Source organism: Grampus griseus (genome assembly GCF_964374135.1).
Source record: "Grampus griseus genome assembly, chromosome: 20".
In the NCBI taxonomy this organism is placed as follows: domain Eukaryota; kingdom Metazoa; phylum Chordata; class Mammalia; order Artiodactyla; family Delphinidae; genus Grampus; species Grampus griseus.
The window spans coordinates 46159166-46185868 of NC_139014.1; the positions used below are offsets into that span (position 1 = coordinate 46159166).

The 26703-nt window shown below is 54.2% G+C and overlaps 2 protein-coding genes across 12 annotated transcripts in view; one reads left to right on the top strand and one right to left on the bottom strand.

Annotated features, from left to right (window-relative positions):
- CHD3 (chromodomain helicase DNA binding protein 3) lies at nt 1-25082 on the bottom strand. 9 transcript variants are annotated; one of them, XM_082678244.1, is made up of 40 exons: nt 24800-25082; nt 20165-20277; nt 19507-19677; nt 19143-19264; nt 17589-17872; nt 17231-17361; nt 16921-17071; nt 16550-16725; nt 15998-16231; nt 15597-15800; nt 14845-15056; nt 13966-14097; nt 13477-13576; nt 12872-13063; nt 12498-12698; nt 11983-12120; nt 11581-11702; nt 11252-11425; nt 10977-11118; nt 10621-10752; nt 9883-10000; nt 9546-9670; nt 9137-9368; nt 8669-8835; nt 8018-8195; nt 7550-7615; nt 6993-7078; nt 6744-6877; nt 6042-6186; nt 5704-5866; nt 5468-5589; nt 5229-5364; nt 5013-5114; nt 4694-4825; nt 4207-4315; nt 3901-4033; nt 3414-3609; nt 2149-2312; nt 1780-1906; nt 1-1285 (listed from the first exon to the last, which is right to left on the bottom strand). In XM_082678244.1, exons 1-40 carry the CDS (start codon nt 25071-25073, stop codon nt 1164-1166), a joined length of 6162 nt encoding a protein of 2053 aa, XP_082534370.1. In that variant the 5' UTR covers nt 25074-25082; the 3' UTR covers nt 1-1163. The 9 variants fall into 9 exon arrangements, with proteins under 9 accessions (XP_082534370.1, XP_082534367.1, XP_082534364.1 ...); XM_082678241.1 differs by having other exon boundaries at nt 3368-3609; XM_082678238.1 differs by having other exon boundaries at nt 3368-3609; nt 16550-16743.
- NAA38 (N-alpha-acetyltransferase 38, NatC auxiliary subunit) overlaps nt 24584-26703 on the top strand; it is a 24074-nt gene continuing 21954 nt past the window's right edge. For all 3 annotated transcript variants that reach the window (XM_082678250.1, XM_082678253.1, XM_082678252.1), the window contains exons 1-2: nt 24584-24700; nt 26558-26655. The gene's annotated coding sequence lies outside the window, so the exon portion shown is untranslated. The remainder of the gene's footprint in view (nt 24701-26557; nt 26656-26703) is intronic.

Genomic DNA, 26703 nt, shown 5'->3' on the forward strand with positions numbered 1-26703 from the left:
GAAAGGAAAGTATAATTTATATGTACAACCAATAAACCTGATACAGAAGAGGGGACTGGGACAGACCAGGAGTGGGTGTGAAGAGACCGGGAAAGGAGCAGCAAGAAAGTGAAGGGGAGCGAAGAGCAAGTGGGGGGTTCGCCATGCAAACTGCCACTCTCCCCAGCCCCTCCTGGGGAGGAGGATGTGCCCATGTCTCCCCAGCCTGCCCTCCACTATTTTGCTCTGGTCCCAAAGGCAAGGTAGTCCCCTGACTAGGCCCCCTGCCTGACCCACTCAAGTTTAGTTCATATCCAGGTCTTCAGGAGGGAGGGTATAAGTCCTCCAAGAACCTGAGCCCCAAAACTGGGGGCTCCCCCCACATCTGGCCCATTGTGTTCTCCACCACCCTTTCTAGGTTACCTGGGTCCCTAGGACAGATTGGGGAGCTCCTCTTTGGCTTAAGGGAGTATCACCCAAATATTACTCTCTTTGTAGGGGTGGTCCTTGGTCCCTAGGGAGGGGGGAAGATTCCCAACACAAGATGCCGGTACGCAGGAGGTAACTGAGCCAGTGAACGGCGCCTTTATTCTGAGGCTGAACAGCAATGGACTCCCTCCCTTGTTAACTGCTCCGCCCTCCATTTGGGGGGAGGTAGGGGAAGGAAACATGCAGCCACCCCTCCTCTTCCCTTCCACCCTCCCAGGGCTCACTGTCACCCCTCTCTAAAGTCACCCTCCTCTCTTGAAAGCTCTTTTCCCCACCAAAGTCCCTAAAGGCCGGGCAAGGCTAACCCCCCACTTCTGCAAGAGATGGAGCTTACGCTGCAGGAATAAGAACTGGGGCGGCTCCACCTCTTTCCCCCCCCCACCACAGCCGCTCACTGGGAAGCTGTGTGTGCTGGGCAGTGGGGGGTACAGGTACTTGGAAGACCCTGCTGACCACCTCCCACCCAGACCTCTTCTCACCAGCACAGTCTTCAAAGCACGGTGGGAAAGGTGCACGGGGTGGAGAAGGACAAAGGGCCCTTCTTGAAGAGAGCTGTAGAGAGGGGCAAAGGGGCTCCTAGCCCAGCGGGGGCCCAAGGGGTGGGGAAGGCGGAGGACTGGCAGCAGGCCCCAGAGCCTGAGCTGGGGGTCGGCCTCGGGGACGGGGCCTGGGTGAAGGGCAGGCCTGGGATCCGGTCAGTCGTCTATACAGATCACCTCCCCGGCTCGGGGCTCCTTCCGATCCAGCCCGTCTGACACCAATGCCCCCACCATTTCCTTCTCCTTCTTCACCAGCACTGGAGGGCCGTTGGTGGCGGCTGTTTGGGAAGGGGGTAAGGAAGGGTCAGTCCCTCCTTCACTTCCCATTGTCAACTGCTTCCTGGCGACAGTACGTTCTTACTTCTAGGTCACCTCATGCCACATCCAATTTTCTAAGGTAGGGATGGGAAAAAGTCTCTCTCTCTGAGATTCCCCACGGTACGCATGATGGAACACATGTTCCAACTTTCACCGGAACCCCCTTCCAATTTCATATTCTCTTTCTCTGAAGTAAACAGCTGAAGGAGGCTCAGGTAGGTAGTACCAAGCCACAGAACCACTAAAACCCTAGATGAGGTTTTTGACGACGGGAATGGAAGAGAAGCTGAGAAAGGGATGGGAAAAACAAAGTCCAGAACCACTCCATTCCATAAAACACTGGATACTTCCAAGGAAATGAGATGGGCTGGACAGGTAAAAGGGTAGCTGAGCAGGGATGAAGCTTGGAAAAGGAAGAATGCAAGGAGCAGGAGGCAGGAAGTCACCAGCTGACCTGTGATGAAGGACCCTGCAGGCATCTGGCTGTAATTGGCGCCTGCGGCGGCCAGGGCCCCTACGGGTGCGGCGCTGAAGGCCGCCCCGTACCCCGGAGGTGTAGCGTACGGACCCGGGGGGAAGGCCTGGAAGAGAGAGCGAGCCCACATTAGAGGGTCCACAGTCTGAGAGGAAAGAAGCTGTCGGGGAGACATCATGGGCCAACTCCAGAACTACTGAGGGGTATCACACAGGCAGGGAGACTCAAGGCTGATGAGCGTGCTGGAGCAGGTCGTTGTTCCACACTGCACGGGGCTCTGAAGGAGGTGTTCATACGTGTGCAGGAGGAGTACCAACAGGGAAAACTGGAGTCGGGGGAAAGGGTTACCGGTGTGGGGTGAGGCTCCGTGCCCTTGCTGGCCAGCCGGCTGAGGATGCTGCGCTCGGACATCTGAAGGCGGGCTGCGATGGGGGGTATTCGGGACAGCGTGGCTGGCAGGCGGGTCACGTCCGCCTTCATGTCGCTCAGCAACTCCTCCAGCTGGTTCAGAACTGGGGCCCGGGCCACGGAGAAAGAAGGGCAAGAGAAAGACAGGGAAAGGGAGAGATGGAGCCAGGAAAAGAGATGAGGAGTCAGATGGACAGATACAGTCAGAGAAGGAGAGAGAGGAGGACACAGATGTCGAAGAATCAGAGACCAAGGAAATGACAGAAGTAGAAAAAAAGAGCAACTCGGGGACAAAGAAAAAGTGTCAGGTAAAGAGGCAGAGAGACCAGATCACCACAGAGGACAGATGGAGAGAAAGAAGAAAGGAAAAGGGAATATGGAGAAAAGGGAGATAGGGGAGGGAGGACATCGGAAGACATGGGGGCGGGGAGTTGTCAGAACATCCCATACTGAAAGAGTGAGGTTTAGGGGTTGGGGATGATGGGGAGGAAATAGTCAGGAGGCGTGGGAGGTGGTAAGTGGTGTCAAAGACGTAAGGAATCAAAGTTTTAATATGTAAGGGGGGGAGGGAGGTTAGAGGGTCAGCATTACAGATTCAAGGAATTAGAACAGGAGTCAAAGGGGCCAGGAATCAGTCACTACATCAGACAGGATTAGATGGTTAGAGGGCTTTAGAACTTAATCTATTATTATCAAGGTAAGAGGGTTTGGGAGGAAGGGTTGAAGGTCAAAGGGAAGTTTCATGGGGTAGGGTCAGAGGGTGGGACGGAGGTGGTTTCTGCTTCATGGGGTGAATGAGACGTGAGGAACGTGGTTTGTGGGACCGGGGGTAAGGACTTTTGTGGACTATACACAGGCCAGGGCCCCAGAGAGTGTGCTATTAGCAATATGGCAGGTGTGTGGGTCAGCGAAGAAGTTCCGCCCTGTGGAGGGGACGTGGCACAGTCTCATGGAGATTGGGGGGTTGGGGGGAAGGTCCCTCCCTTCGGCACTGATGTGAATGCTACTAGGCACGGATGAGGGCTGGCTGCACGAATCCTAAAGGCTAAAAACCAAGGCAGTACCAGGTGGGTCGGGGTGGGGTCAGAGGGGGGTGGTTCAGAGGGTAAAGGGGTCAGAGGGGTGGGAAGATTTTGAGGGGTGCGGGGTGAAGACTTACGCAGCGTTGTGGGCCCTCCCCCGCGCGGGGCCGCCGCGGCCCTTACCCTTGTGCAGCACGGCGTTGGCCGGCTTGTTCCCCGCCAACGACTCCTTGGAGAGGTGCTGGTGGCTCTCGGCCAGGCACTCGGCCTCGGCGAAGCGGGCGTGGAGGGCCATGGCGGGGTGCGCCGGCTCCTGTGATAGGTTCAGGTAGGCCGCCCGCCGCAGCTGCTCCTCAATCACCAGCGCCTGCTCCAGGAGCTAAGGGCGTGGGGAGGGGGTGAGTGCGGGAGCTGCCAGCAGCAAGCACGCAGCTCGGGGCTGGAGACCCACACTGCCCTCACCAGCGGCCCAGACCCCCAGCTCCACACCAATACTGACTGCGGCCCCGCTCCAGACCACAGTGCCAAACACAAGGTGACCCTCTGGTCTTTGCCTCAAGCATCGCCTCAACCCTCAAGGTGTTAACCCTGCCTACATTCCAACCAGATCTGGTCCCACTTCTCACCCAAGCCCCTCTTCAACACTGTTCCTTTCCTCCCTCATCCTCACCTTGAATCTCCGCGCCAGGAACTTATTTTTCATCTCCAGAAAGTTCCCCTTATTGGCTTCAGTTTTAAATGGCTCGTTGATAATGGCAAACTGAGCATCATTCTGGATGTCCTGCCACCGTGCGTAGCCATGGCTGCCAATAAGGGAAGTGGATCATCAAGGAATTTAACAGGGCTGGGCTGTGAACACGCCTTCCTTTTGGCTTGGTCGCCCCAAATTGTGGCACTAGGCCCCCTTCCCTAAGTGTAGTTCCCCTCTCTCCAGGTTGAGAGAACATTTTTTTCTTGCGTTTGTAGCCAAGGATACAGGACAATCCCAGCCAGAAGCCAATAGTCATGTCTTCGGTGCCAGATCTCATTGAGTTTCCCCGAGGAAACAGCTGCCCGTTCCTCATTCTGCCACAGCGTGTGGAGCTCTGAAGAGACGACAGAAGACAGATGAGGCATCAGGAGTTTGTGAAGCCCAGCAGACTGGTACAGAGGAGGGAACTGAACAGTGGGACAGGACTAAGGGCTTTTTAGGAGGAACAGGGCAACGTTAGGTGAGGGGTTAGGAATAAAACTAGTTACAAACAAGGTTCAAGTTGGGATTAAGAGTACAGGTGGGATTAAGGCAGCTTTGGAGTTAGGAGTCCACTTCAGGAGGACCAAGGGCAAGGATCAGAGACAGCATGCACCATTTCATAGACAGTTACTTGGAATTAAAGGCGGAAGGAGGCCTCAGGCCCAAAGAGAAACCCCATGAGGATGAGCTAACCCCAGTGAGGAGCAGAGGGCAGTGAGGACCCCCCCACCTGTGAAGCCACCGTCTGCAATATTGAACATGAACCGCGGCTTCTCTGCCTTCTCCTCACGTCGCCCGTTGGACCGCGGCTCGTCTCGAGGAGGCCCAGGTCGAAGCTCCCGGTCCCCTTTTACATCTTCTGCTACGGCAGACGGGGCAGAGCTCACACCTCAGGAGAGTCTCCTCCCAGGTCCCAAGACTACTCTCTGTAGTGTACTGGCCCCTGGAACAGCTACCCACCCAGGACCCAGGCATTTGGTTCCCAAGACTCCACCTCCCCTCCCCTGATTCCCTCAGGGACCCAGGTGTCCGGTCCTTCCACCCATTACCTCTCTTGCCCAAATCCCCCGTCTCCCCCTCCGGCCTCTCCCTGTGTTCCTGTCCATCCATCGGCTTCTCCTCCCCCCTCTCTCCTGGCGTCGACTCCGTGGCTGTGGGAGGGGGTAGGGGACAGGAAGGAAGGATGTCACCCTCAGCTCTTGATCCCAGGAAGAGGGAACCCCCAAATTCTAAGCCCCCCTTCACCCCTAAGACCATGCACCCACCTGACTTCTCTCTGTCCCCACGGTACCCAGGTTCAGGCTCCATCTCTCCAGGTACCCCTGGCACCTCATCCTCTAGAGGAATCTTCCTTGGCTCCAGCCGCTCCCCAAGTGATGGGGCTGGGCTGGGGGTATCAGCCTAAAAGAGGACAATGGAGTCAGGATGAAGTGGCGGCTCCTAGGCACCTGCCTCCATGACTCTGCCACTCCCTCCCCTCAAAGGAAGCTAGGTAGCCACACACCTCTGTTTCCATCTTCTCCCCAATTTTGCTATTCTTCTCTGGCTTCTCCTCCTGGTTTTCTGCTTCATCCTTCTCCAGAGGTGTCCTTACGCCATCTCCTTTCTCACTGGGAGCTGGAGTAGCTGCGGGGGTAAGGCGGAGTGAGGCAGGCAGAAACTCCCCACCCCAACTCCAGACCCTCGGCGTCTAACGGACACTGGCCCCATCTGTCTCTCCTGCCATCCTGAGCTGATTACCAGGTTTTGAGGTGCAGGGACTGTTTGCAGCAGAAGCCTCAGGAGTGGTGGGAGACGTTTTGGTAGGAGAGGAGGCTCTGGAGGAACGCTTGGAGTCAGCACTGGGGTCGGGCATCAGCTCCGGCATAGACCAGCGCCCATTGATGTGCTCAAACTCCTGAACCTGGAGGGTGCGGGGGAGTCGTAGGGACAGAGATCAGCTCCGGCGACCGGACACACAGCAAGCTCCAGCGCTTCTCCCTTTCTCGCACCAGCATGAGTCCGGAACTCAGGGACGAGAGGCAGAGGAGCACAGGGCCTAGGCGGCCAGCCTCTTTGGCTGAGGGGAAGACGGATACCTTCTTCTTGACGAGAGACATGACTCCAATGCGGGTCAACACTTGCTGGCGACTCAGTCCCTCCCGAGGGACCCCGTCAGCAAAGGTTTCAGAGCCGTCTGCCCCGGGCTCACAGAGATGGCGCATGAACAAAGACACATAGGCCCTAAGGAGCACGGGGGTGGGAGGTGTGTTAGGAGAGCCTTAGGGGGGGCAGGGCAGTAAAGGGGGCACAGGGATTACTGAACCTGAAACTCCCGGGTGCCTCCAGGGGTCCTCCCCTGGGCCTCTCAGTCTCACCATCACCTGTCCTCCAAATCCTAACTCCCCCATCTGCCCCTCCCCTTGCATTTCCACAGTCCCCTTGGTCTTGGTTACTTCATTCCTAGGCCCCATCAGTCAGCTCTTCATCCTTCCCACCAGCCCCCCTGCCAGGTTATCATGGTCAAATAAATGTGAGGCAAGGACAGCCCAGGCGAGGCTCCTGTCTCAACTGCCTCTCCCATTGGGGAGGAAGCCTGGCCTCCCTGCTCTAGGCTCATCTGAGGGGAGGTGGGGTGGGCTGAGCCCACCCCCCAGGAAACTGAGCCAGGAAAGACTGTCTGGCAGGGAGTACGGTGATCAGTTGAGTAAGGTCACATCATATGGTGGCCAAGAGGAAGGCAGTAACACCCAAAGTTTTCACCCTTCCATCCAGCTGAGCCCTGTATCACCCCCACTCACTTGAACTCTTTTTCAGTCTTGCCCCTGAGGTCCCGCACCAGCCACTGGGTGGTGAAGGCGTCCTGTGGTGGCATGCCCCAGCGCATCACAGCATTGAGGAAGGCCTTCCGCTGACGGGTGTTGAATCCCAACACCTGATGACGGGGGCAAGGAGGGAGTGGGCAGTGAATGTCCAGGATCTCATTTCTTGGTCTGTGCTACCCTCAGTGACTCAGCTTCAATTCCCTAGAGGGGCCTAGGCCAGCTCACCTCAATGTTGCCCCCAACTCGAGCCAGCAGTGGAGGCAGTGGCTTATCCTTTTCGTTCCGGAGCTGCCTCTTGGACTGTCGACGCCCTGGGTGGGGAGATGGTGACCCCGGTTAGTGGAGCTGCCACCTCCTTCCCCGCCCTCACTCTTTCCTAGCCCTCCATTCTCACAAGATACAGAACACAGGAAAGGCCTGTGTCAGCTCTGAGGCGCTTCTAATTTTCTTCCCAGCGCATTCAGAACTACTAACCCAATAGGTCCAAAAGAATCGAGTCATACTAAAAAATCAGTAGCACCCATACGATGCAAGCAAGATTACTGGTGGGAACGTAAGAGGATGTTACCTTTCTCGATCTTTCATCTAGGTACCTAAGCCTGCACGGTTATATACTCCCAATTTTAACAGTGGCGAGATTATAGATATTTCTTCCTTTTTGCTTACCTGCAATCTTTACTTTTTCTACAAATGAGCATTTTGTATAAAAATAGTGGGCTTAATAGACAATGGGAAGTGAAATGGGAAGAGGTGCGGTAGAAAAACAAGAAAACAGATGCCACCTTCAGGACGCTCATCAAAGTCTTCATCCTCCTCCTCTGATCCCACTGAGTACTCTGACTGGTTATCTGCGAGGGGAAGGGCTCAGTGGTCAGTGATGGCTCCCTGGATAAGCCCAGGCTGGGGCCCTTCTGTCTGGACGCCTCCCCTCGGAGACTTCTGCACCTTCGCTCTGGCCTCGGCCCTCCTAGGGATGCCGGATGACTGCCTGCCGTCTGACTCAGGACCACACACCATGTCCACTCACCCACCTACCTCCTGACTCCTGCATAACCCACTCTAAACAGGGACCCCTGGGTGTCCATCTGAGCCCTCTGCAACTGCTAGATAGCTGAGACCACCTGCAAATCCACCTGGCCTCCGGGTAGCTCCCAGTGTCCCTTCCTAATCTCTTTCCACTTGGCAGGGAAGGCCCTGACTCCTAAGCGCACTCTCCCCTTCTCGGTCCCTCCGTCAGGGGCGGTCCTCACCTTGGTCCTCCTGAGCAGCATCGTTGTAGTTAACCTGCTTGCGGACCCTCTTGCCTTTGCCGAGGTTGCGGGCCAGGTCTTCCTGCTGCTGCTCGTAGTGGTGTCTCAGCAGCTTCTCCCAGTAGTCGGGATCCACGTTCTCCTCCTGCTTGATGATCTCGCGTTCAATTTCCTCAATCTGAGGGGCAGCAGGACGAACGCTGAAGGCCTCACCTTCCAATCCTGCCACCATGACAAAATCCCTACTCGCCTGCCTCCACCCAGCCCTAGACCTCGTCACTGTGTGTAAGTCCTCTGTGTGAGTTTTCCTTACCTCTTACCTGCAATATGCTTCTCCTCCTCGTGATTTCCCTTTTTTCCAAACCTCTCCTCTAGTGCCCTCTGTGTCCCTCCCACTCTGACTCAGAAGCTTCCCTCCCGAGTTTATCACCGCTTTCTCTGCCTAAGTTTTCTCCAAAGTCCAGTCTCATCCTTTAGACCAAGAAGTCGTTTGAGGTCCACTACCGCTCTCTGATGGGCACTGGGGTAAGAGATCAGACAAAAACCAAGAGCGAAGGGGGATCCTCCAACTTCAAGGTCTGGTCAAGGACGTCGGACACGACCCCTCAGAGGTGGCCCGGGATGCACAGTGTCTGGCCCCAAGCCTCTCACCTTGTCTTCTTCCCTCACCACGTACTGGGCCACCTTGAAGGAGCTGAGATACTCATTCATGTTCTGCACGTCAGTGTCCTCAGTTGCATCCTGGTTCCGGTCCAGGAGCCGAGCGATGGCCTCGTTGTCATAGTGAATCACACTGCTGTCCTCCTCCTTGTTCTCCCCTGGTGGAGTTGGGGAATGAGAGGGGACTCTGAGCTCTAACCAGAACCTCAGGCAGAACTTTAGAGAGATCAGAGGAAAGCCTTCCCCTCTGCTTCCTTTTCACGGGAGCTCTGGAGGAGAAGGCCCTTTCCCTGGACGTCTACACAGAGATTTGCTGTTGTTTTCAACCTTACAGGTAAGGAAAGAAGCCAACCTTCCTCCAAGGATGCAGAGAAGAGATTTTCTTCAGGGGGTTTCAGAAGAGAAGTGCTCATAGACAGCAAAGACCTGCTTACAGGGAGCTGCAGAAAAGGCTCTCACCCTCATTTTCATCCTTAAATAGCTCCTCGGTGCCAAATTTGAGGATGTCATCCAGCTCCTGCTTGGACATGGAGCCCGCCTTGGAGCCCAGCCCAGGCCGCACCACCAGATGCGTCAGCATCATCTTTCTCTTGGCCACCTGTGTGATTCGCTCTTCCACTGATGCGCGAGTCACAAACCGGTAAATCATCACTTTGTTGGCCTGGCCGATCCGATGAGCACGGCTGAAGGCCTGCAGGGGCCGGAAAGCGGGGATGGGCCAGGGGAGTGGCAGGGGAGACACCCCTACATGCTCTGGAAAAGAGGCTGACAAGGAAGGGTCTTCTACCCACCAAGAGGTTTATTTCTGACCCCAGAACAGACAGACACATCTCCTTGCTCGGAGGGGCTCCAGGAGGCATGCTCTCACCTGGATATCATTATGGGGGTTCCAGTCTGAATCAAAGATGATGACAGTGTCGGCAGTGGCCAGATTGATGCCCAGCCCTCCAGCCCGGGTGGACAGGAGGAAGCAGAATTGTTGGGCCCCAGGAGCTAGGAGGCAAGAATTAGGAAATCAGGCCTTTCTTGTACCCAGAAGGTCTGTCCACCTGCTCCTAGTTGTTCCCTGACTACAAACAACGATGCCCTCAACTCAAAAGCCCAGGTGGCTAATATCCTCCCAGGTCAGCACCCTCCCATCCCAGGGACCTAGGCACAGGTTTCTCGGGCCTCCCACACCCAGCAGGGACCAAGGCCCCCCTCACCATTGAAGCGATCGATGGCCTCCTGCCTCAGGGCACCAGTGATGCCGCCGTCAATGCGCTCATACTTGTAGCCTTCGTAGTCTAAGAAGTCCTCTAGCAAGTCTAACATTTTGGTCATCTAGAGCAAGAGAAAAGGCAGGAGTCTAGAACGACGAGGCAGTGGGATGCGCCCTGTCTGTTCTGACTACCTCTTTATTCTCTCTCAACCCCAGTCCTTACACTTGTACCCCTGCCCTGTCATATACCCCCCAGAGCTCCTCCTGGGACATTCTTGTCATTCTCTCTCTCTTGATTTAAGACCATTTCTCCTAAGGCAGAGGTTCTCCTCTGACACCCATGACAAAGTTTCAGGGAAATCTATGAATCCCCTGAAAATCTGTACAAAATTGTCTAGTTGTGTGTGCAGTTTTCTGGAGAAGAGACCCACAGCTTTCATCAGATTTCCAAAAGGTCTGTGCTCTCCTCCCTTCCCCAATAAGGTTAAGAAACAGTACCAGTCCCAGAGACGACCTTTAGGAGGCAGATGGCTCACCCTTCCCCTTCGCCCCTTTTGGCGTACAGAAACTGGACTACAACTTCCAACAGCCTTAATTAAGAACAGGGATCAGAGACCAAGATGAACTTAGCTATACGAGAAACCCTTAGGGGTGTAATTGCCTAACCTCGCATCCCGTGGCAACCACAGGAATGAGGTAAGCGATTATCTGATGGTGAGAAAGAGCTACAGGGATGGGTCACCTGCGAGAAGATGAGCACTCTGTGTCCTTGCTCCTTCAGCTTCCGCAGCATCTTCTGCAACAGCATGAGCTTCCCAGATGCCTTAATAAGTGCCCCACCCTCGTATGCCCCACTGGGAAGTTTGGGGGACTCCTGAAAAGAAGGCAGGAAGAAAGGAGGAGAGGGTCAGTGAACACGCCCCCGTATTCTGACTATGCCTAGAAAGCTGGAGGCCCAAATCCAGGCTCCACACCTTACAACTCCTACTCTTCTCAGAAATCTAGTCTCTGGCCTCCCAGCCCAACTCCAGCCCTGTGCTCAACTGCCCACGTTTCCAAAGAGCCAGGCATTTCACAGCCCCCAGCTCCCGTATCTACCATAGCAGCCACAGGAAAGAGATACGGATGGTTGCAGCACTTCTTAAGATCCATCATGATGTTAAGCAACGACACTTGGTTCCCACCTCCTCGTGAGTTCAAGGCCTCAAAATTTCGGGTCAGGATATACTTGTAGTATTTCCTAAAGCCCAGGGCAGGGGCATAGAAGAGACACAATAAAGGAAGCAATTATGATGTTGCATTTGGTCACCAACTCTTGGAAAGCTGCCACCAAATCCTCAACCCTGGGCCAGGTAACCCGCCTTGCATCTCACTTCTGCATGGGGCTCAGCTCCACGCGGACGATGAGCTCTGTCTTGGCCGGCATATTCTTAAAGACATCAGCCTTGAGCCTCCTCAGCATATGTGGCCCCAGCAAGTCATGAAGTTTCTTAATCTGGTCTTCTTTGGATATGTCGGCAAACTCCTCCAGGAAGCCTTCCAGATTGCTAGTAGCCAGAAGGAGAAAAGGAAATGAACAGGCGTCAGGTTCTTTGCCCCTGACCTCAGGCTCTATTCTTCACTCCAGATGAATCCTCCTCCCACTCATCTTCTCAGTCCCTCCACCTCTCCTCTCTGCAGACCACCCTGCTGAGCCACTTACTTAAACCTCTCTGGGGTGAGGAAGTTCAGCAGATGGAAGAGCTCCTCCAGGTTATTCTGCAGTGGAGTCCCTGTCAGCAGCAATTTATGATCTATCTTGTAGCCATTGAGGACCCTGAAAAACTAGAAAATGGGGCAAGGAAAGGCAGAGGAAAGGGCCCATCAGTGGCCAGTGGCTGGCCCACAGTATCACCTTTCCCTGCCTCTAGCTCCTATTTCCTTCAGGATCAGAGGCCCTCATATCCCTAGTCCTCTCCCTCTTCCAACCTGGACTTCTCCCTAGACTTATTCCCAGGCTTCCTGCCTCCCTGATTGCAGAAAGTCCCTGAAACTTTATTTTTTAGGACTAGGGCAAGTAGGAGTCCACAGCCTCAAGTTTCTGAGGCCTGGGTATCTCACTCACCTTGGACTGGTTGTTCTTGAGCCGATGGGCCTCATCCACCACGAGACAGGCCCAGCGGATGGAGCCAAGAGCTGCCTGATCAATGGTGATCAGCTCATATGATGTCAGGAGAACATGGAACTTCACCTGCGCCTCCCTCTGCCAACACAACCATTGTCCACTTGGCTGCCACCCCACACCCAAGCATCTAGGTCTCCACCCCCATTCTCCACACAGACACCCAGGCCTAACTGAGACTCCCAAAGGGAGCCCGTTGTCCTGTCCTCCAACTTTGACTCCATGCAGGGACTTTTGAATGTGGCCCCAAAACTTCCACCACTCGTCCAGGATGAACAGATCCATGTACACCCCTGGGAGTACCCACTACATCTCCAGGACTGGAGTGCAGAGGCGTGAGGGAAGGTGGAGGAAAGGAGGGAGAAAGCTGAACGGGGAATAAAGGAGCTGAAGTCCTGGTTGGGGCAACGAAACGACAGATCTGAGGACTTTAGAGGACATGAGACAGAGGGGCTTACCTTCATCTTAAAAGCTTTCTTGCCACCTTTGATGGCGTTGTCTTCAAAGGAAAACTCATTCTCACGAATGATGGCTCGGCTGTCCTTGTCACCCGTGTACGTCACCACATAGAACTTGGGTGCCCACATCTGGAACTCCCGCTCCCAGTTAATGATGGTGGAGAGCGGGGCGCTCACCAGGAAGGGACCCTTTGTGTGGCCCTGGGAGTCGAGGGTGGGGGACCATTAGTCTAGGCTCACAGTCATACAACCCAGTCCACTGCCTGCCGCACCCCTCCCCGCCAGTTCTCTGCCCTCACCCTCCACTCCCACCTTCCCCAGTCCAGGCTAGGCCTCAGCACGGCTGTCCCCCTCAGGGCCCGAGAGTCTAGCACCTCCTTATACAGTGAGTAGAGGAAGACGATGGTTTGTATGGTCTTGCCCAGTCCCATCTCATCAGCCAGAATGGTGTCAGTGCCCTGGGCCCACGAGAAGCGTAGCCAGTTCAACCCCTCCAGCTGATACATGTGCAGCGTGCCTCCAGTGGCTGTGATGAACCGTGGCTGAGTCTCGTATTTCACTGTCGGCTGTAGAATCAAGAAGTCAGAAAGCTCAGGGGAGCCATCAGCTGCTCCTCCGGTCTTGGCCTCCTCCTCCCCTCTCCCCGGCACTGATATCAAATGGGATTACAAGTCCCTCTCCTATGGCCTGAGCTTATGAAAGTTTCAGTCTGCAGTGCCTCCCCCTCATTCCTTAAAACAATACCCAGAAGCACTGTGGGGAAGGAAACTGGTAGAAGAGCCCTGTGTGCTGCTGTCTCTAGCAGCTCTCACTCCTGTGCCAAAATTCCTAGCACTCTTGGGGCAAAGCTGAACACTGAAGGAAGAGCTACTGTTCAAAGAAGTTGTTGAAACTCTGGGAAGTTCTGTCAGAAGCCCCCAGGAAATCTTCAATCACCATGGCTCCAGAAACGGGAGACAGGCCAAGTGGGAGGACTTACATCATTAGTAGGAGAGCTGGGAGGCCCATCACCCTGCAGCTCCTTCTTCTTCTTCTTATACTTGCGGGGCTGGGCGGGGTCCTCCCCCATAATTAGTTCTCTGGGAAAACAGCGGGTCTGAGTGAGACCTGGTCCTTGGACCCACCCGTCCTTCTGAACCCACTCCAGAACTAGCTCCCACTTTCCATAACCAAGATTTTCTCACATTTCCTTTCTCCCAGGTTCTTTACCCTCACCCCTATGGAGTTCAGCTCTAAAGCCAACCCTCCCCACTCCTCAGCATCCTCATCCCCATTACTCAGGCTAGATCTCCTTTCTGCTCCTCACACCACCTCTTTCCCGACCCCACCGCAAACAGCCCAGCCCAGGCTCCCACTGCCCTAAATTCTAGATTGGGTCTGTCCCTACTGCATCTCATTTAACACTGGAGGTTTAGCTTTCATGCCTCTGTCCTCAGACTCCCTCTAACCCACGACCTGGCTCCCTCACCGGTGTCTCCAGTAGCTTTGTTTATGGTCTTCATATTCAGGGATGTTCATTTCATCTTCCTCCCACGTGGACTGGTCATATGGCAAGTCCCTCCATTTCACTAGATAGTGGTAATTTCCCTTCTTATCCACACTGTGGGGAGAGAAGCCAGGAGAAGGAGCAGGAGGAGAAAAGTAATATGTGTCACAAGTAGAAAAAGTCATACACAATTATCAGCAAGCATGCAGGCGTTGTCACCTAATTCTCAATGGTGGGCCTCTGAAAGGCAGTTTGGAATGGCTGAAGTTCTACCCTAACTTTTTCAGGATGGCTTCCTAAAAATCAACGATCACAAAACATCCCTGGCTTCAACATCGTTCGTTCATCTAATCAGTATTTACTAAACATCTACTACATGCCAGGCACTGTCCCAGGCACGGGTGATTGAGCAGAACTAAGCAGACAAATGACCTATTCCCATGCAGCTCACATTCTATTGGGGGAGGCAGTGATGAAATAGAAAAATAAAAGACAATGTAACATTAGTTAGTAATAAGTACTGGGAAGAAAGAAGTACCAGAAACACTGGTCTATATGAACCATGTGTTTCCCGTTTTGCTTTTTTTACAACCAGATCCCCAGACTCATGTGTCATTTCTTAAGCTGTTAGAAATTAAAAGAAGCAAGGACAAAGCAGTCAGTGCTGGGCTGGACCTTCCTCCTGGTTCCTCCCATCTCCATAGAGGAAACAAAGCCAGAAGGGCTGGGGCTGCAGTGGGAATTATCCAGTTAGATCAATTATCTGGTTAATCAACAAATACTAACATGGAGCCACAGCGCAGCAAGAATAGTGGCAGAACCCAGGTAGGCCTTCGCACGGACCAAGGACCAAGGACTCACCTGTGGTTGATGATCCGGTGGACGGTCATCCACTCTGGCTTGATGCCGAAACGATAGTACTTCTCCTCCATCTCGGCATAGTGCGGGTCCTTCACCTTGCGTTTGTCACTCTTCCCATCATCCTCACCAGAGCCGTAGTCGAGGGGTGGGGGCTCGTCCATGTCATTCTTCCGTTGATAGTTTCGGTACATTACCAAGTGGAAAATTTCCAGCTGATGGGGCACAGAGGAGGAAGGAATAGATAGTCCCAACATCCCGAGAGGACAAAAGGAGACAGGGCAGAGGCCGGCAGGGGGAATGGCATGGGAAAGCAAGCAATGAAAGAGGTGGGATGAGGGACATAGTGAGTTAAATCCAAAGCAGGAGAACGAATAACACGCCAGAGAACAGAGTCAGAGACAGGAGCTGGGTGGGGAGGTATTAATAAGCAAAAGGAGGAAGGGAATAGGGTTGTTAAGATTGGGGCTATCAGTAAAACATGGTTAAGACGGATAAGGAAAGAGATGGAGTTGAGGCAGGCTAAGGAAAGCCTATGTTATACCTAAGGGAAGGAATCTAATGGAGACTGAGGGAAAGAGAACTGGAGTCCAAGAGAACCAAGTGTGGAAACTAAGGGAGTTGGTAGGGTGTGGGCGGCCAGAGGCCTAATGTGAGGGAAAGCAGAGGGGATGGAAGATGAGAGAACAGCGGGCCAAGAGAGAGAATGGCAGTGAATGGGGCCCCAGGAGGCGGGGAAGGAGAGGCCCTTGTACCTGAAGCTCCTTGGCCCAGGAGCAGTGCCAGTAGGACAGTCCTACCCACTTGACAAAGAACTCTCTCTCCGATCTGCCTTGAAGAGGACGTGCGGGCGGGGCATCTGGGTTCCCGTCTGCCTGTTGGGGGGCCGGCACTGCCACAGGGGGCTCCCCCCACCGCCAGTGTAGGATCTTCTGCACACGGCCTTTCAGCACGGGACACTTCGGGATGACGCACACGAAGAGGAAAGAAAGAGGCAGAAAGAGCCCATCATTAGAGTAGGAGGATGGGGGTCTCACACGGGAATCAAAGGCTAGGTGTGGGGGAGAGTAGAGAAAGAAAGAGCCCAACCTTTGGGCCCCGGAGATGGAGGAGGAGTCAGGGCTGACAATAAAGCCTGAGAGATGGGCCCACTCACTGTGCATCGGGGACACAGCCACTCGCCGTTGGGGATGTCAGGCAGCGGGGGGTTCAGGCAGTGAATGTGGTAGGAGGAGATGCAGGCGTCACAGCACAGGAGCTCCCCGCCATCCTTGCACACACGGCAGTACTCCATGTGGTCGTCCTCTTCCTCCTTCTCCCCCTCCTCTTCCCCCTCCTCTTCATAGTCTTCCTCCTCCTCCTTGGCCTCCCACTGTACCCCCTCCTTCTCCTGGGAGGCCAAGGACAGACACAGACACAAGAAAGAGGATAAGGAGTGAGGCTGGAAGACAGAGGCAAACCAGGACAGCTAGATCCTAGAAGTGCAGAGAAGACTGCTGGGAACAAAGGAACAGGACTTCTCAGGTCCCCAAAATGCTAATTTTGGGGGCAAAGGAATGGGGGAGAGGATCAAACTAGGATCTTGGACACTTCAACATCTGTTACTGAGAAGCCCAGGCATCTGGAGGTAGGGAGAGGACAAGAGGAAGCAAGGAGGAAAGAGGTGGGTGGGTCCCTGAGGGCCGTAAGAGGTGGCACCAGTACTCACACAGTGGGGGCAGCTCCATTTGCCCTCAGGAGCCCGGTCAAGCTCAGGATCGAGGCAGACGAGGTGGTAGGCACGAGGGCAGGTGTCACACAGAATAATTTCCCCACCCTGCTGGCACACCTCACAGTAATCCTGGTGATCCGTCTCGTAGCCATCAACCTCCTCCTCCCCGGTCACTGCAGGACAGCCCAGGACTGTCATACACCCCAGTGGAGGCAAAGGGAACAGAGAGAGAGAAGGAGAGCGGAATGCGGGAGGGGAGAGAAAGAGAAAAGCGTTCAGTAAAGAGGTCAACACTACAAATAAGAAAGACAACGAAGGAATGAAAGGAAGGCTGAGTGACAGGACTGCACACAGCTGACACAGCTTACCCTTCTTCTTCTTCCTTCCTGGCCGGCCTCTCTTCAGTTTCTTGGTGCGGACAGGGCCATCAGGGCGGCCTGAGGCACTGTGGACACTGCCACTGTCCAGGTCTGACTCCTCAGCCTCTGGTTCAGGGCCCTCGTCACTCTGGAAAACATACTGCCCATAGCCCCCGTGGCTGTCAGAGACGCCAAATGGATTCCACTCCCCTCCCCAGGCCTTGGGCTCCCGCTCCTGCTGCCCTCATGGACCCTTGTGTCTGGACCCCCAGCCCCTGACCACACCCCAGAAGTACAGTGGACGGGAGGGGCCACCCACCGAGCCTCCCTTCTTCCTCTTGCCGCCCAACAGCCCTAGTTTGATTTTGAGTGGGGCCATCTTCTTTCCCCGAAGCTTCTTGCGTCCATCAGGCACTCGGGGACTCTTACTCCGCCTCTTGTGGCCTGGACCTGAGTGAGGAGTGGGGTGACAGAGAAAAAGCCGAGGTCATGAAAGCCAGGAACAATGGAGGCCGCGGGGTTTCTGGACCTCTCTGTGGGTCTCACTGAGACCCGTTCCTGGACAGCATTTCTTCTACAACAATCAGGGCTCAGAAGACAAGAGCTCTGGACTATAATTTGAGAACATGCAATTTAGAGGGTGAGGTGACAGTTGTTCCAACTAGAGGGTTTCTTACCTTTGCCCTCTTTGGTTTTGGCTCTTCGGATGGGTGGGGGCTGGATATCAGCAGCAGGGGGTGGTGGAAGGGCGGGGGGTCCGGAAGGTGCTATGGGGGTGGCCGATGAGACAGCTGCTGACACCTGCTCAGCTACAGCTGCGGCCGCCGCTGCCGCCGCTGCCGCCACAGCAGCTGCCGACCCCTTGAAGGGGTTGTTGGCGCTGAACTCTCTCCACTTGGCCCCAAGGATGGTCATCATCTTAGACATTGGGATCTTAGGATTCTTCTTAGCAATCAGGGGCCTGAAAATATAGAAGCAAGGCACTCGGACCCTTCACAGATGGTCTGGGAATACTGTCATTTCCCCTCAGCAATTAAGTCTGTGTACCAGCTAGCATTCCTAGGTGGTGAAAGTACATCCTATGAAGAATAACATCAATTTTGAAATAAAGAAATAAAAAGTTTAAGAAGGGAAAAAAAAGTCTAAAAAAACAAGAAAAAAGTATGAAGAAGAAAAAAAAGGCAAAATAAAATTTAAATGCAGATTAAAAAGGATAAAAAGATATGAGATTAATAAAAAAGCTCTGCTTTGGACAACTACTTTACAGTTCCTAAAACACTTCCACACACACAATACCTTATTTCCTCCTCGCAATACTACTAGGAGTTGCTACGATTCTCTGTGCTTTTCTAAAGAGTTCCACGGGCCCTGATGAAGGGTCCCATCAGGTGGAGTCTGATGGGCCACACTGGTTCTGCTCTGCGGTGAGGTGTTAAGCTCTTGTGAGGACGTGGGTGACCCCGGTGCTGACAGAAGCACTGTCTTTAGTAGTGAAGCAGTGAGACAACGGGACTAAGGATAGCTACCAGGGACTGAACGCCACTAGGGGCCAGGCACTGAGTGTGCTGAGCTTTCCATCCATCATCCCATCAAATCCCCACAAGACCCCATGAGGTACGTACTATGTGCCTATTTTACAGATGCGGAAACTGGAGATCAAAGAAGTGAGCTGCCCAACATGACACTGGGACCTGAACCTCAGCAGGCTGCCTCCAGAGCGTTGAACGGCTCTGCTAAAGTGCCTGCTCCCCAAAAGGCATCTCTACTGTTCTGTACCCTACTGCGGGAGCCACTGAAGCTCAGGTCCCACTGTCAGCAATGCATCCTCCGTGATTACTGGTGTCTAACGAAGGGACAGAGGACTTGATAACTGAGCAAAGGAAACTGGGGAACACGGATACCACCTCCCCGCTCCAGTCTAGAGAGAAGTCAGGCAGGGGAAACTGGAACTGTTAGACCAAGGAGGGCCACCTGTCCTCCTGATAGTCTGTCACCACAGAGGTTTCTAACCTAGCAGTGGTACTGTGACCCCCCAGTGAAGGGTTCCTGACTGGAGTCCTTGGATCCTAGGAGTGCAGGAATTCCCTAAGATGACATGGGGAATTTTATGCGTATGTGCTGTGAATTTCTCTGGAGAGCAGTTTCTTAGCTTTCATCAGATTCCAGAAGGGTCCAGGGCCTCCCCCAAATTAAAAGCGTCTGCTCGAGAGGGCTCCTCAGCCCTACCGCACCTCATGAACTGGCTAAAGGCTTTGTAGTTGGTGAGTGTGTGGTAATCCTCCTCAGAGAACACATGTTCCACGTCCTCCAGGCCCCAAGTCAGAAGCAGAGTTGCCGATGACTTCTGTTCCACCTGCTGGGCGAGACCAGGCTTCAGTCACGCAGGGGTCCAGTCCTGGGCCTCCCACACGCCTCTCTACCCACCCACCAGGTTCCCTGGGCTTTCTGCTTCCTGCTCCATTCCCAGCCCAATCCCACTCCTCACAAACCACAGCCTCTCCACTTAGCACCCTGCTCGCCCAGGGCTCTCCCTCCTCCACTCCTCATGCCTGTCATTAATACTGATTTCTCCCCTCACTCCCTAATTCTACTCACCTTTTGCCCCCCATCTCCCTCCCCTTTTTTCCGCCGCTTCGTCTTCTTCTCCTTTTTTTCTCTGTGCTTCCGTCTCCGTTTCCGACCTGGTCCAGTTCCATATTCACTGCCTCCACTCTCTGACTTCTCCCGGTACTCATCTCGCTCAGAGCCAAATTCCTCCTCGCTGTCCTAAGGGAAAGAAATAAAAACACTATTTCTTCAGCCCTTCCTTGTGCCAGAAACTGTTCTCAGCACATAACATTTATCGTCTCTTTTGATCTTCACAACAATCCTATGATAGTAACATCTATCTTTATCCACTTTTTTGTAGATGAGGAAACTGAGGCACAGAGACCTAAATAAATTGTCCAAGAAGACAGAAGACTGCTAGGCTCTAAATTCATGCAGTCTACCTCCAGAGCCTGTGCTTTCAACCGCTTCTCTGTGCTGCAGGGCAAGTCAAGTTGACAACTGGGCTCTTCACTAGGCCGTGGTGAGTGAGGTTAGGGTCCCAGACCTGGGAGATACAGGCTAGCAAGCGGGGGTGGGGTCAGGTAGAGGGGATCAGGCCTCCCTGACTTCAGGATCCCCACAGTAATCAAGACCAGAGAAAACGTAGGTCTCTAGGGCTGTGTCTCCAAGCCTAGCTGTAGAGATAGGAGTCCTGAACACTTACAAGCTTCTTGCGTTTTCGGGCTTTTCCTGGCTTGTTCTCCTTCTGCTTCTTGGGTCCTCTTTTTCTCTTCTTCACACCCAGTGCTGAAGGCAGCAGCCGAATGTCATCCTTATCTTTGGGGCAGAGAGCACCAGAAAACCTAAGCCTCTAGGTTCCCAGTCTCTGCAGCCCCTTCCCTTCCTCACCTCCTCAGTTCCCGCTGCTCTCTAGGAACTCCAGCATTAACTCTTCCAAACCTTGCCTCCCTCCGCTGGATGCAAACAGAGAGTGTTTCGAGTACTCTGGGATGCTCGGGTTCTGAATGGGAGGTCAGGGGTCAGAAGGGAAGAGCGGCCAAACCACTCCCGTCTCTCCCCTCCTACTAACAAGGGACCAGGCTCTAGGCCATGGGCTCTGACTGTGGCAGGTCCTTTTAGTCGCCGCCAGGGCTCCTCCTGCCTTCCCCCTCACTTAGCCAGCTGGCATCCTGCCCAGGAACTGGGGAAGCCATGCCCAGCTGCTGGCCTGGCCTGACCCCAGCACTTGGAGTGGGGAGACACAAGCTGGCAGCTCCCTAAGCCAGATGCTGAGACGGCAGAGCCAAAGGTGGACACCTGGGTTCTCACACTAACACCCTGGGGCCCTGACATCCTTTTTGTGAGGAGGGAGGCCTCTATTTATATTTCCTCAGATAATCACCAAGCCTCCTGTCACCCCAGCACAGCCCTGGAGGAAAAGAAATCCTCAGTCAGGCATATTCACTTCTTGCCCACAGGATCACAGTGTCTAGCTCCTTTGTCACACCCGAACCCCATCCAAGAAGGTCTCCACAATTACCTAAACATTCCTCCTCCTCCCAAGGAGACTGGAAATGTGCCTTCAAATCTATATACTCCTCCCTGTTCCCTTTGAGAACTCACGGACCCTGCCCCTTTGTCCCCTGGTCTCACCCCTTGTCTCCAAATTTAGTCCCAGACATCCTAACCCATTCATATATAAGCAGTATGGGAGACCCACACAAAGACACGGGCACAGACACAACCCGCATATGCATTCTCAAATGCACAAGCACCACATACTCATGAGCACAAACCCAGAGGACAGCCTGTACCTGCTTTCAGCAGGGCTAGGTCCCTGGCTTTCTCTCCAGATGTCTCTGTCAGAGAGAACGGGGCTGGTTCTTCCCAGATGTCCCCTCTCCCCATTCTCCATGACCCCTGTCGGACTGTGGAGGCTTAGGGGACAGAAAGTAACTCCGCGAGGAGGAAGACACCAACGCCACACAGACATGAGGCCCTGTTTGGCCTCCCTCCCCCAGCAAGCACTAGATTAACCCGCCAGACCTGTCTTGCTCAGGCAGAGGCAGCTGTGCAGGAGGGGAAAAGTCTGGGCCTGGCCCAGCCCCTTGCTCTAGGATACACAATCCTTCTTCCCACAACAGCCAAGGGAAAATTAGCCACAATTAACACTCGAGGCCTTGGTTTCCACTGCCTCAGAATCTGGGCACCCCCTTCCTTCATTGCTACTTCTCACAGCTCCAGCATCCTGTGCCCTCTTGTGCAGGAAGACACTCTAGGACTGGGGGATTGTGGCAGCCCCAGGTGTGGAAACAGAGTGGGGACCCTGATAGGAAGTCAGTAAGACGCCATGCCCCAGCAGCCCGCGCTCCCTCACCCCAGGGACCGCGGCTAATATGAACATGGAAACGGAGGCCGCCGGGGCAGAGGCAAGGGCAGGCCAACTGGCTAAGGATCAGGGAAATGGCCTCGGTCTCCACCAGCTGGGGGGTGGGACACAAGCCCTGGGACCTCGCAGCCAGTTAACTCCACTCCCCACCCCAGCGGGAGGTTGCCGAACTTGGGAAGACGGCCGTGGTGCGGAGAGGCAAAGTAGACGGCGAGGAAAGGAAAGGGAGGGCAAGAAAGCAAATCTAAGTCCCAACCTCTGTCTCACCAGCCACTCAATGCTGGCCTGGAGCCCAGACTCTCCCACATCCCGGCTCAGATCTCGGGAAGACGGCGAGGGAGGAGGGCGGCGAGGAGGGTGGGCGGAGCCTGGCGAGCCAGAGGACGCAGGAGGAGCCTCGCAGCGAGCCTCGCCTCCCGCCCGCCCCTCTCTTCTTCTAATCTCACCATCAATCTCTCACACATATATTTATTTTTTCTCAAATTCCCCTCCCTCCCCCACAACGAACCACCATAATAGGTCTGCTGCACATGCGTATTGCATGCAGGGGGTGGGTTTGTATTTTCAGACCTTTTGCAAAGAAACTACCAGAATTTTCCGCACCACCCACAACCATTCCCCACCCCCACCCCCAAGGAATCACATCTATATATTATGTTATATTATTTCTCTAGACTTGCCAGAAGGGGGAGGGAGAAGAAATGAGTTTTTGGCTTCCTGCTCCCTTCCCCCATCAGCACGAGTGCTATTATTTTAAACGTTTAACAATGTACGGAGACTGGAGAGGGGGGAAGGGATAAAATTGGTCTTGGGTAAGAATGTAAAACAAAATGGTGAGAATCAAAGCCGTCAGAATGAAAAACAGAAACCTCTAACACGTATAAACTCATCTTGTAGAGGAGGATGAGGGAGTGCAGCCTGAACATATTGCCTCAGAGGAGGGTTATTTTGCCCACACTTAGGTAGACAGAAATAATGGGCAGACTAAAAATATTTTCCTTAAGTTTTACCTCAGAAAGTCATCTGAGAGGGTGTATCTGGGTCACTCGTTTGACTTGGAGGGCTGAAAGGGAGATAAAATTGCCCAGGGAGAGAGAGTAGGTGGGTTTTCATTTCAAATATACCATTTTAAAAACATTTGACGATGCTTAGAAAGCAAAGGGAAAAGGGGAGGGAGTATTGACACAAAGACCCATCTCGAACTCAGATTCTTTCATGCCCTCCCCTTCACAGACCCAAATCCGGGATCAAAACCCCCTAAATACCGCATTCTAAGTTCGGAATACACATAGGCGAGAGCTGCTAATGCCCTAACTTAACCTGACATCCTTTCTTCCTCTCTTTTTAGCACCTCTGCTGTCTTCCAGGCAATCCCCTACCCACAATTCTTTATTCCTTTTCCCTTCTGCAAAATCAGTGGGCTCTCTGGGATAACTTTTAAAAAACTTTTCCGGTTTTCGGACCAGCCTGATGGGAGGGGAGGTGGATTTTATCTTGTTTCCATTAGATACACATACCCCCCCCTCCGCCGGCCCAAGAAAGCACCCCACAGTCCCTCAAAGGCTGTCTCAACTAGACAGGAACATTTGCCACTGAAGCCACACAGATCAATACGACAGTTGTACAAAGAGTATGTTGTTAGACGTTTTGAAGTTTGGTGCATTTGTGCTGCACCGCACCAAGACACCCGAAAGATGCTCACTTAGAGTCTATTCTGAAAAACACTAGCTGAACACTCTGGAGAGTGGCCGGAGTGGGACCACTGCTGGGCCCCCCGCGCGAGGCAGCGGTCAGGCCTCTCCACCGCGGACGGAACTGCCCAGACAGTGCGGGTGACTTGTCATCCCCGGGGAGGGGTGCTGAGTGACGGTCAAGCTGCGGAACAGCTGGGTGGGCAGTTCACGCCCCCCAACGTGGTCAGGGTGTGGGTGGTTTCAGCGGGAGAGTGAGTGACAGTGAATGGCAGCCACGTGAGAGTCACAGCTGGGCAGCTAGGCCACCCCAGACTGACGGGGTCATGGTGGGGGGGGCGCATTTGACACAAAAGAGCCCAGAGCAGAGGAGAGATAAAGGGGGTGGGGTTAGGGGCATCTGGTCTTCCAGACACTCTCCTCTCTGTCCCCAATTTTCAATGACTGCTCTCCGTAGTACGAGCCGGAGAGAGGGGGCAGGAACCAGTCTCATTCCAGGAAGTGGTCCGCGTGGAGTGTGGCCACCACCTGCCCCTAGTCGTCAGCCGCCCGCAAACATTCACCCGACCCCTCCCCCACGTGCCACCGCACGCTCCAGAGTTGGCGGGCACCGAAGTCCCCGCAGGTGCGGGGGGGTCCGATGGTCACCCGCTCCCCCCGGCCTTCCCAACTCCTGACGGGGGGGTGAGGGCCGCGGTCCGCTCCTCGCAGGCAAACCCCACTTCGCCTCGGTCCAACCCCACCGGGGCCGAAGCCCCAGGGGCGCCCGCTCGGCCGCCCCTCCCCCACGCGCCCCTCCCCCACGCCGCCGTCCGGCCGCCAGGGTCTCCGCGGTCCCTCGCGCGGCCAGGGAGGGGGCCCTGGCTTCGCCTCGGCCGTTTCCTGCCTACCCCCTCCCCGCCGAGGGTTAAAAAAAAAAATCTCCTCCTCCTCCTCCCCCGAAAGCCGCGACCGAGTGGCCCGGTCCGCGCATGCAGCTCGCGCCCAGCGCTCTCCAACCCGGGCGGCGGCGGCGGCGGCGGCGGCGGCGGTGGCGACGGGGGAGGGGTGCGGCGGGGGAGGGGAGGAGGCCTGGCCCGGCGGCCGCCGCCGCCGCCCGCCCGGACCGCCCGGACCGCCGCGGGGCGACGGGCCCGAGACGGCGCCCCGCGCCCCGGATTCGCCTCGGCTCGGCCGCGCGGTGGGTGCCTCGCCCCCGCCCGGGCCTCGCGCGCCCGCGGCTCCGGCTCGGTCTGGGGCGGGAGGGGGGGCGCGGGGGGGGGAGTCAGCGGCCGCTTACCTGGCGGTGGGGGTGGCGGCGGCGGCGGCGGGGGCAGCGGCGGCGGCGGCGGCGGCGGGAAGAGGTGGCAGCCGGGGGGGCTGTGGCGGTCGCGGCCCCGGTCGTGGCCCGGCCCGCGCCCGAGTACTCCCTCGTCGTCGTCCTCCTCGTAGTCCTCGTCGGCCGCCTCCACCTCCTCCTCCTCCTCGTCGCCCTCTTCTTCCTCCTCTTCTTCCTCCTCCGACACCACCATCTCCTCCTCCTCCTCCTCCTCGTCCCTCAGAGGGGAAGCCATCCTGTGGCTCTGGCCCCCCCACCACCCCCCCACCCACCGCCCGCCCGCCTCCCCCACCGCTACCACCACCACCTCCTCCTCCTCCTCCTCCTCCTCCTCCTCCTCCTCCTCGGCGGCGGCGTCCTCCTCCTCCTCACCGCCTCCCCCAGCCCCCAAAACCCCCGGGCCACCCCCCTCCGAAACCCCCCCCTCGGGGCCGCCGTCTGACGAGGGGGGCCAAACCACCCCCAAAAATTTTCTTGGGGAGAATTGAGGACTTTTTTTTTCTTCTCTCCTTCCTCCCGAGAGAACAAGAGAAGAGGATTAAAAGAATATATATATATATAAAAGTTTTCGACTTCTCTCTACCCCCCTCTCCGTTGCTTTAAATATATTTAAATTCTGAGGGGGGCGCTCAGAAATATTTCTCAGAGCTGAGGCACTAAGATGGCCGCCTGGAAATTATTTTTAAAACAACCCCCCCTGCAGCACCGCCACCCCCTCCGTGAAGAAAGGGAGAGGGGGGAAAAATCCCCTTTTAAAACAAAATGGCTGGCTTAATATTTCATTTTTCACCCCCCCATTCTCCTCCCTGTTATACCCCCATCTCCTAGCCTCTACCCAGAAACCCACAAATTTCTCCCTTTTTTATAACTGATTAGTGCACAGATTAATAGAGATATTTTCCTTGTGTACTGAGTGTGTGTGTGTGAGTGAGTGTGTGTGCGCGTTGGGGGGGGCATGAAGGATTTCTGCATAAAACAAAAATGGCTGCTGTGACTAACTCCCCCCTTATAAAAAAATATTTGAGGGGGGGCATTAATCAGTACTCATGCTCAGTCTGACATCAGCATAAATTGTTAAAGGTTAACTAGTTAGATACTAGTCCAACTAGATTTAAATTTTTTTTTCTTTACTAGTCTCTTCCTCCCCACCTCCCTTCTCTTAAAGAAAAGCTTTTTTTTTTTTTCTGAATACTTCAGAAGGGAGTGGTTTGATGTGAAGGTTTTTTTTTTCCCCTTCAGGCATTGAAAAGGAAAAAGATGAAATATATGTTTATATATAACTCTGTTTCTACATACCTCATTGAAGTCAAAACGCATTTAATTGTCTATGTATCTTTTAAGTGAGAAGGGGTACTGGATTTTTTTTTCTTTCTTTAAAAAAGTGATAGAAATCCTAGTGACTTTTGGGGGAGAGATATGAATAGATACGATGATTGAGTTTTTTTCAAAGGAGTCCATGTTTGATTCTCCCCTTTGCCCAGCCTTTTCAGTGATTTATAATTGTAAATTTTATCCTCACTCTTTTCTCCTTTACCTCGCCTTCCCCTCCCCCCAATTACTTGAATATAAAATTCATCTGACGTGGGAAATTGATTTAGGGGGTAAATAGAACAGATTTTTAGAATAAAGGGGAAAGAGTTAAGTCTGAAGATTGTGAAATTATTTTCTCTTTTAAGTCTGAAGATTGTGAAATTATTTTCTCTTTTCTCCTGTTTTCAGTATATTTCCCTTCCTCCATGATCTCCAACACTGATAGAGTGGAAGAAACTGAGGTACCATGAAAAAGAAAAGTAACTGGGACTGAGAAAAGGAAAGAGGTAGGGGGTTACACTCAGATTTTCATCTGACTTTCTGACCCATGGTTT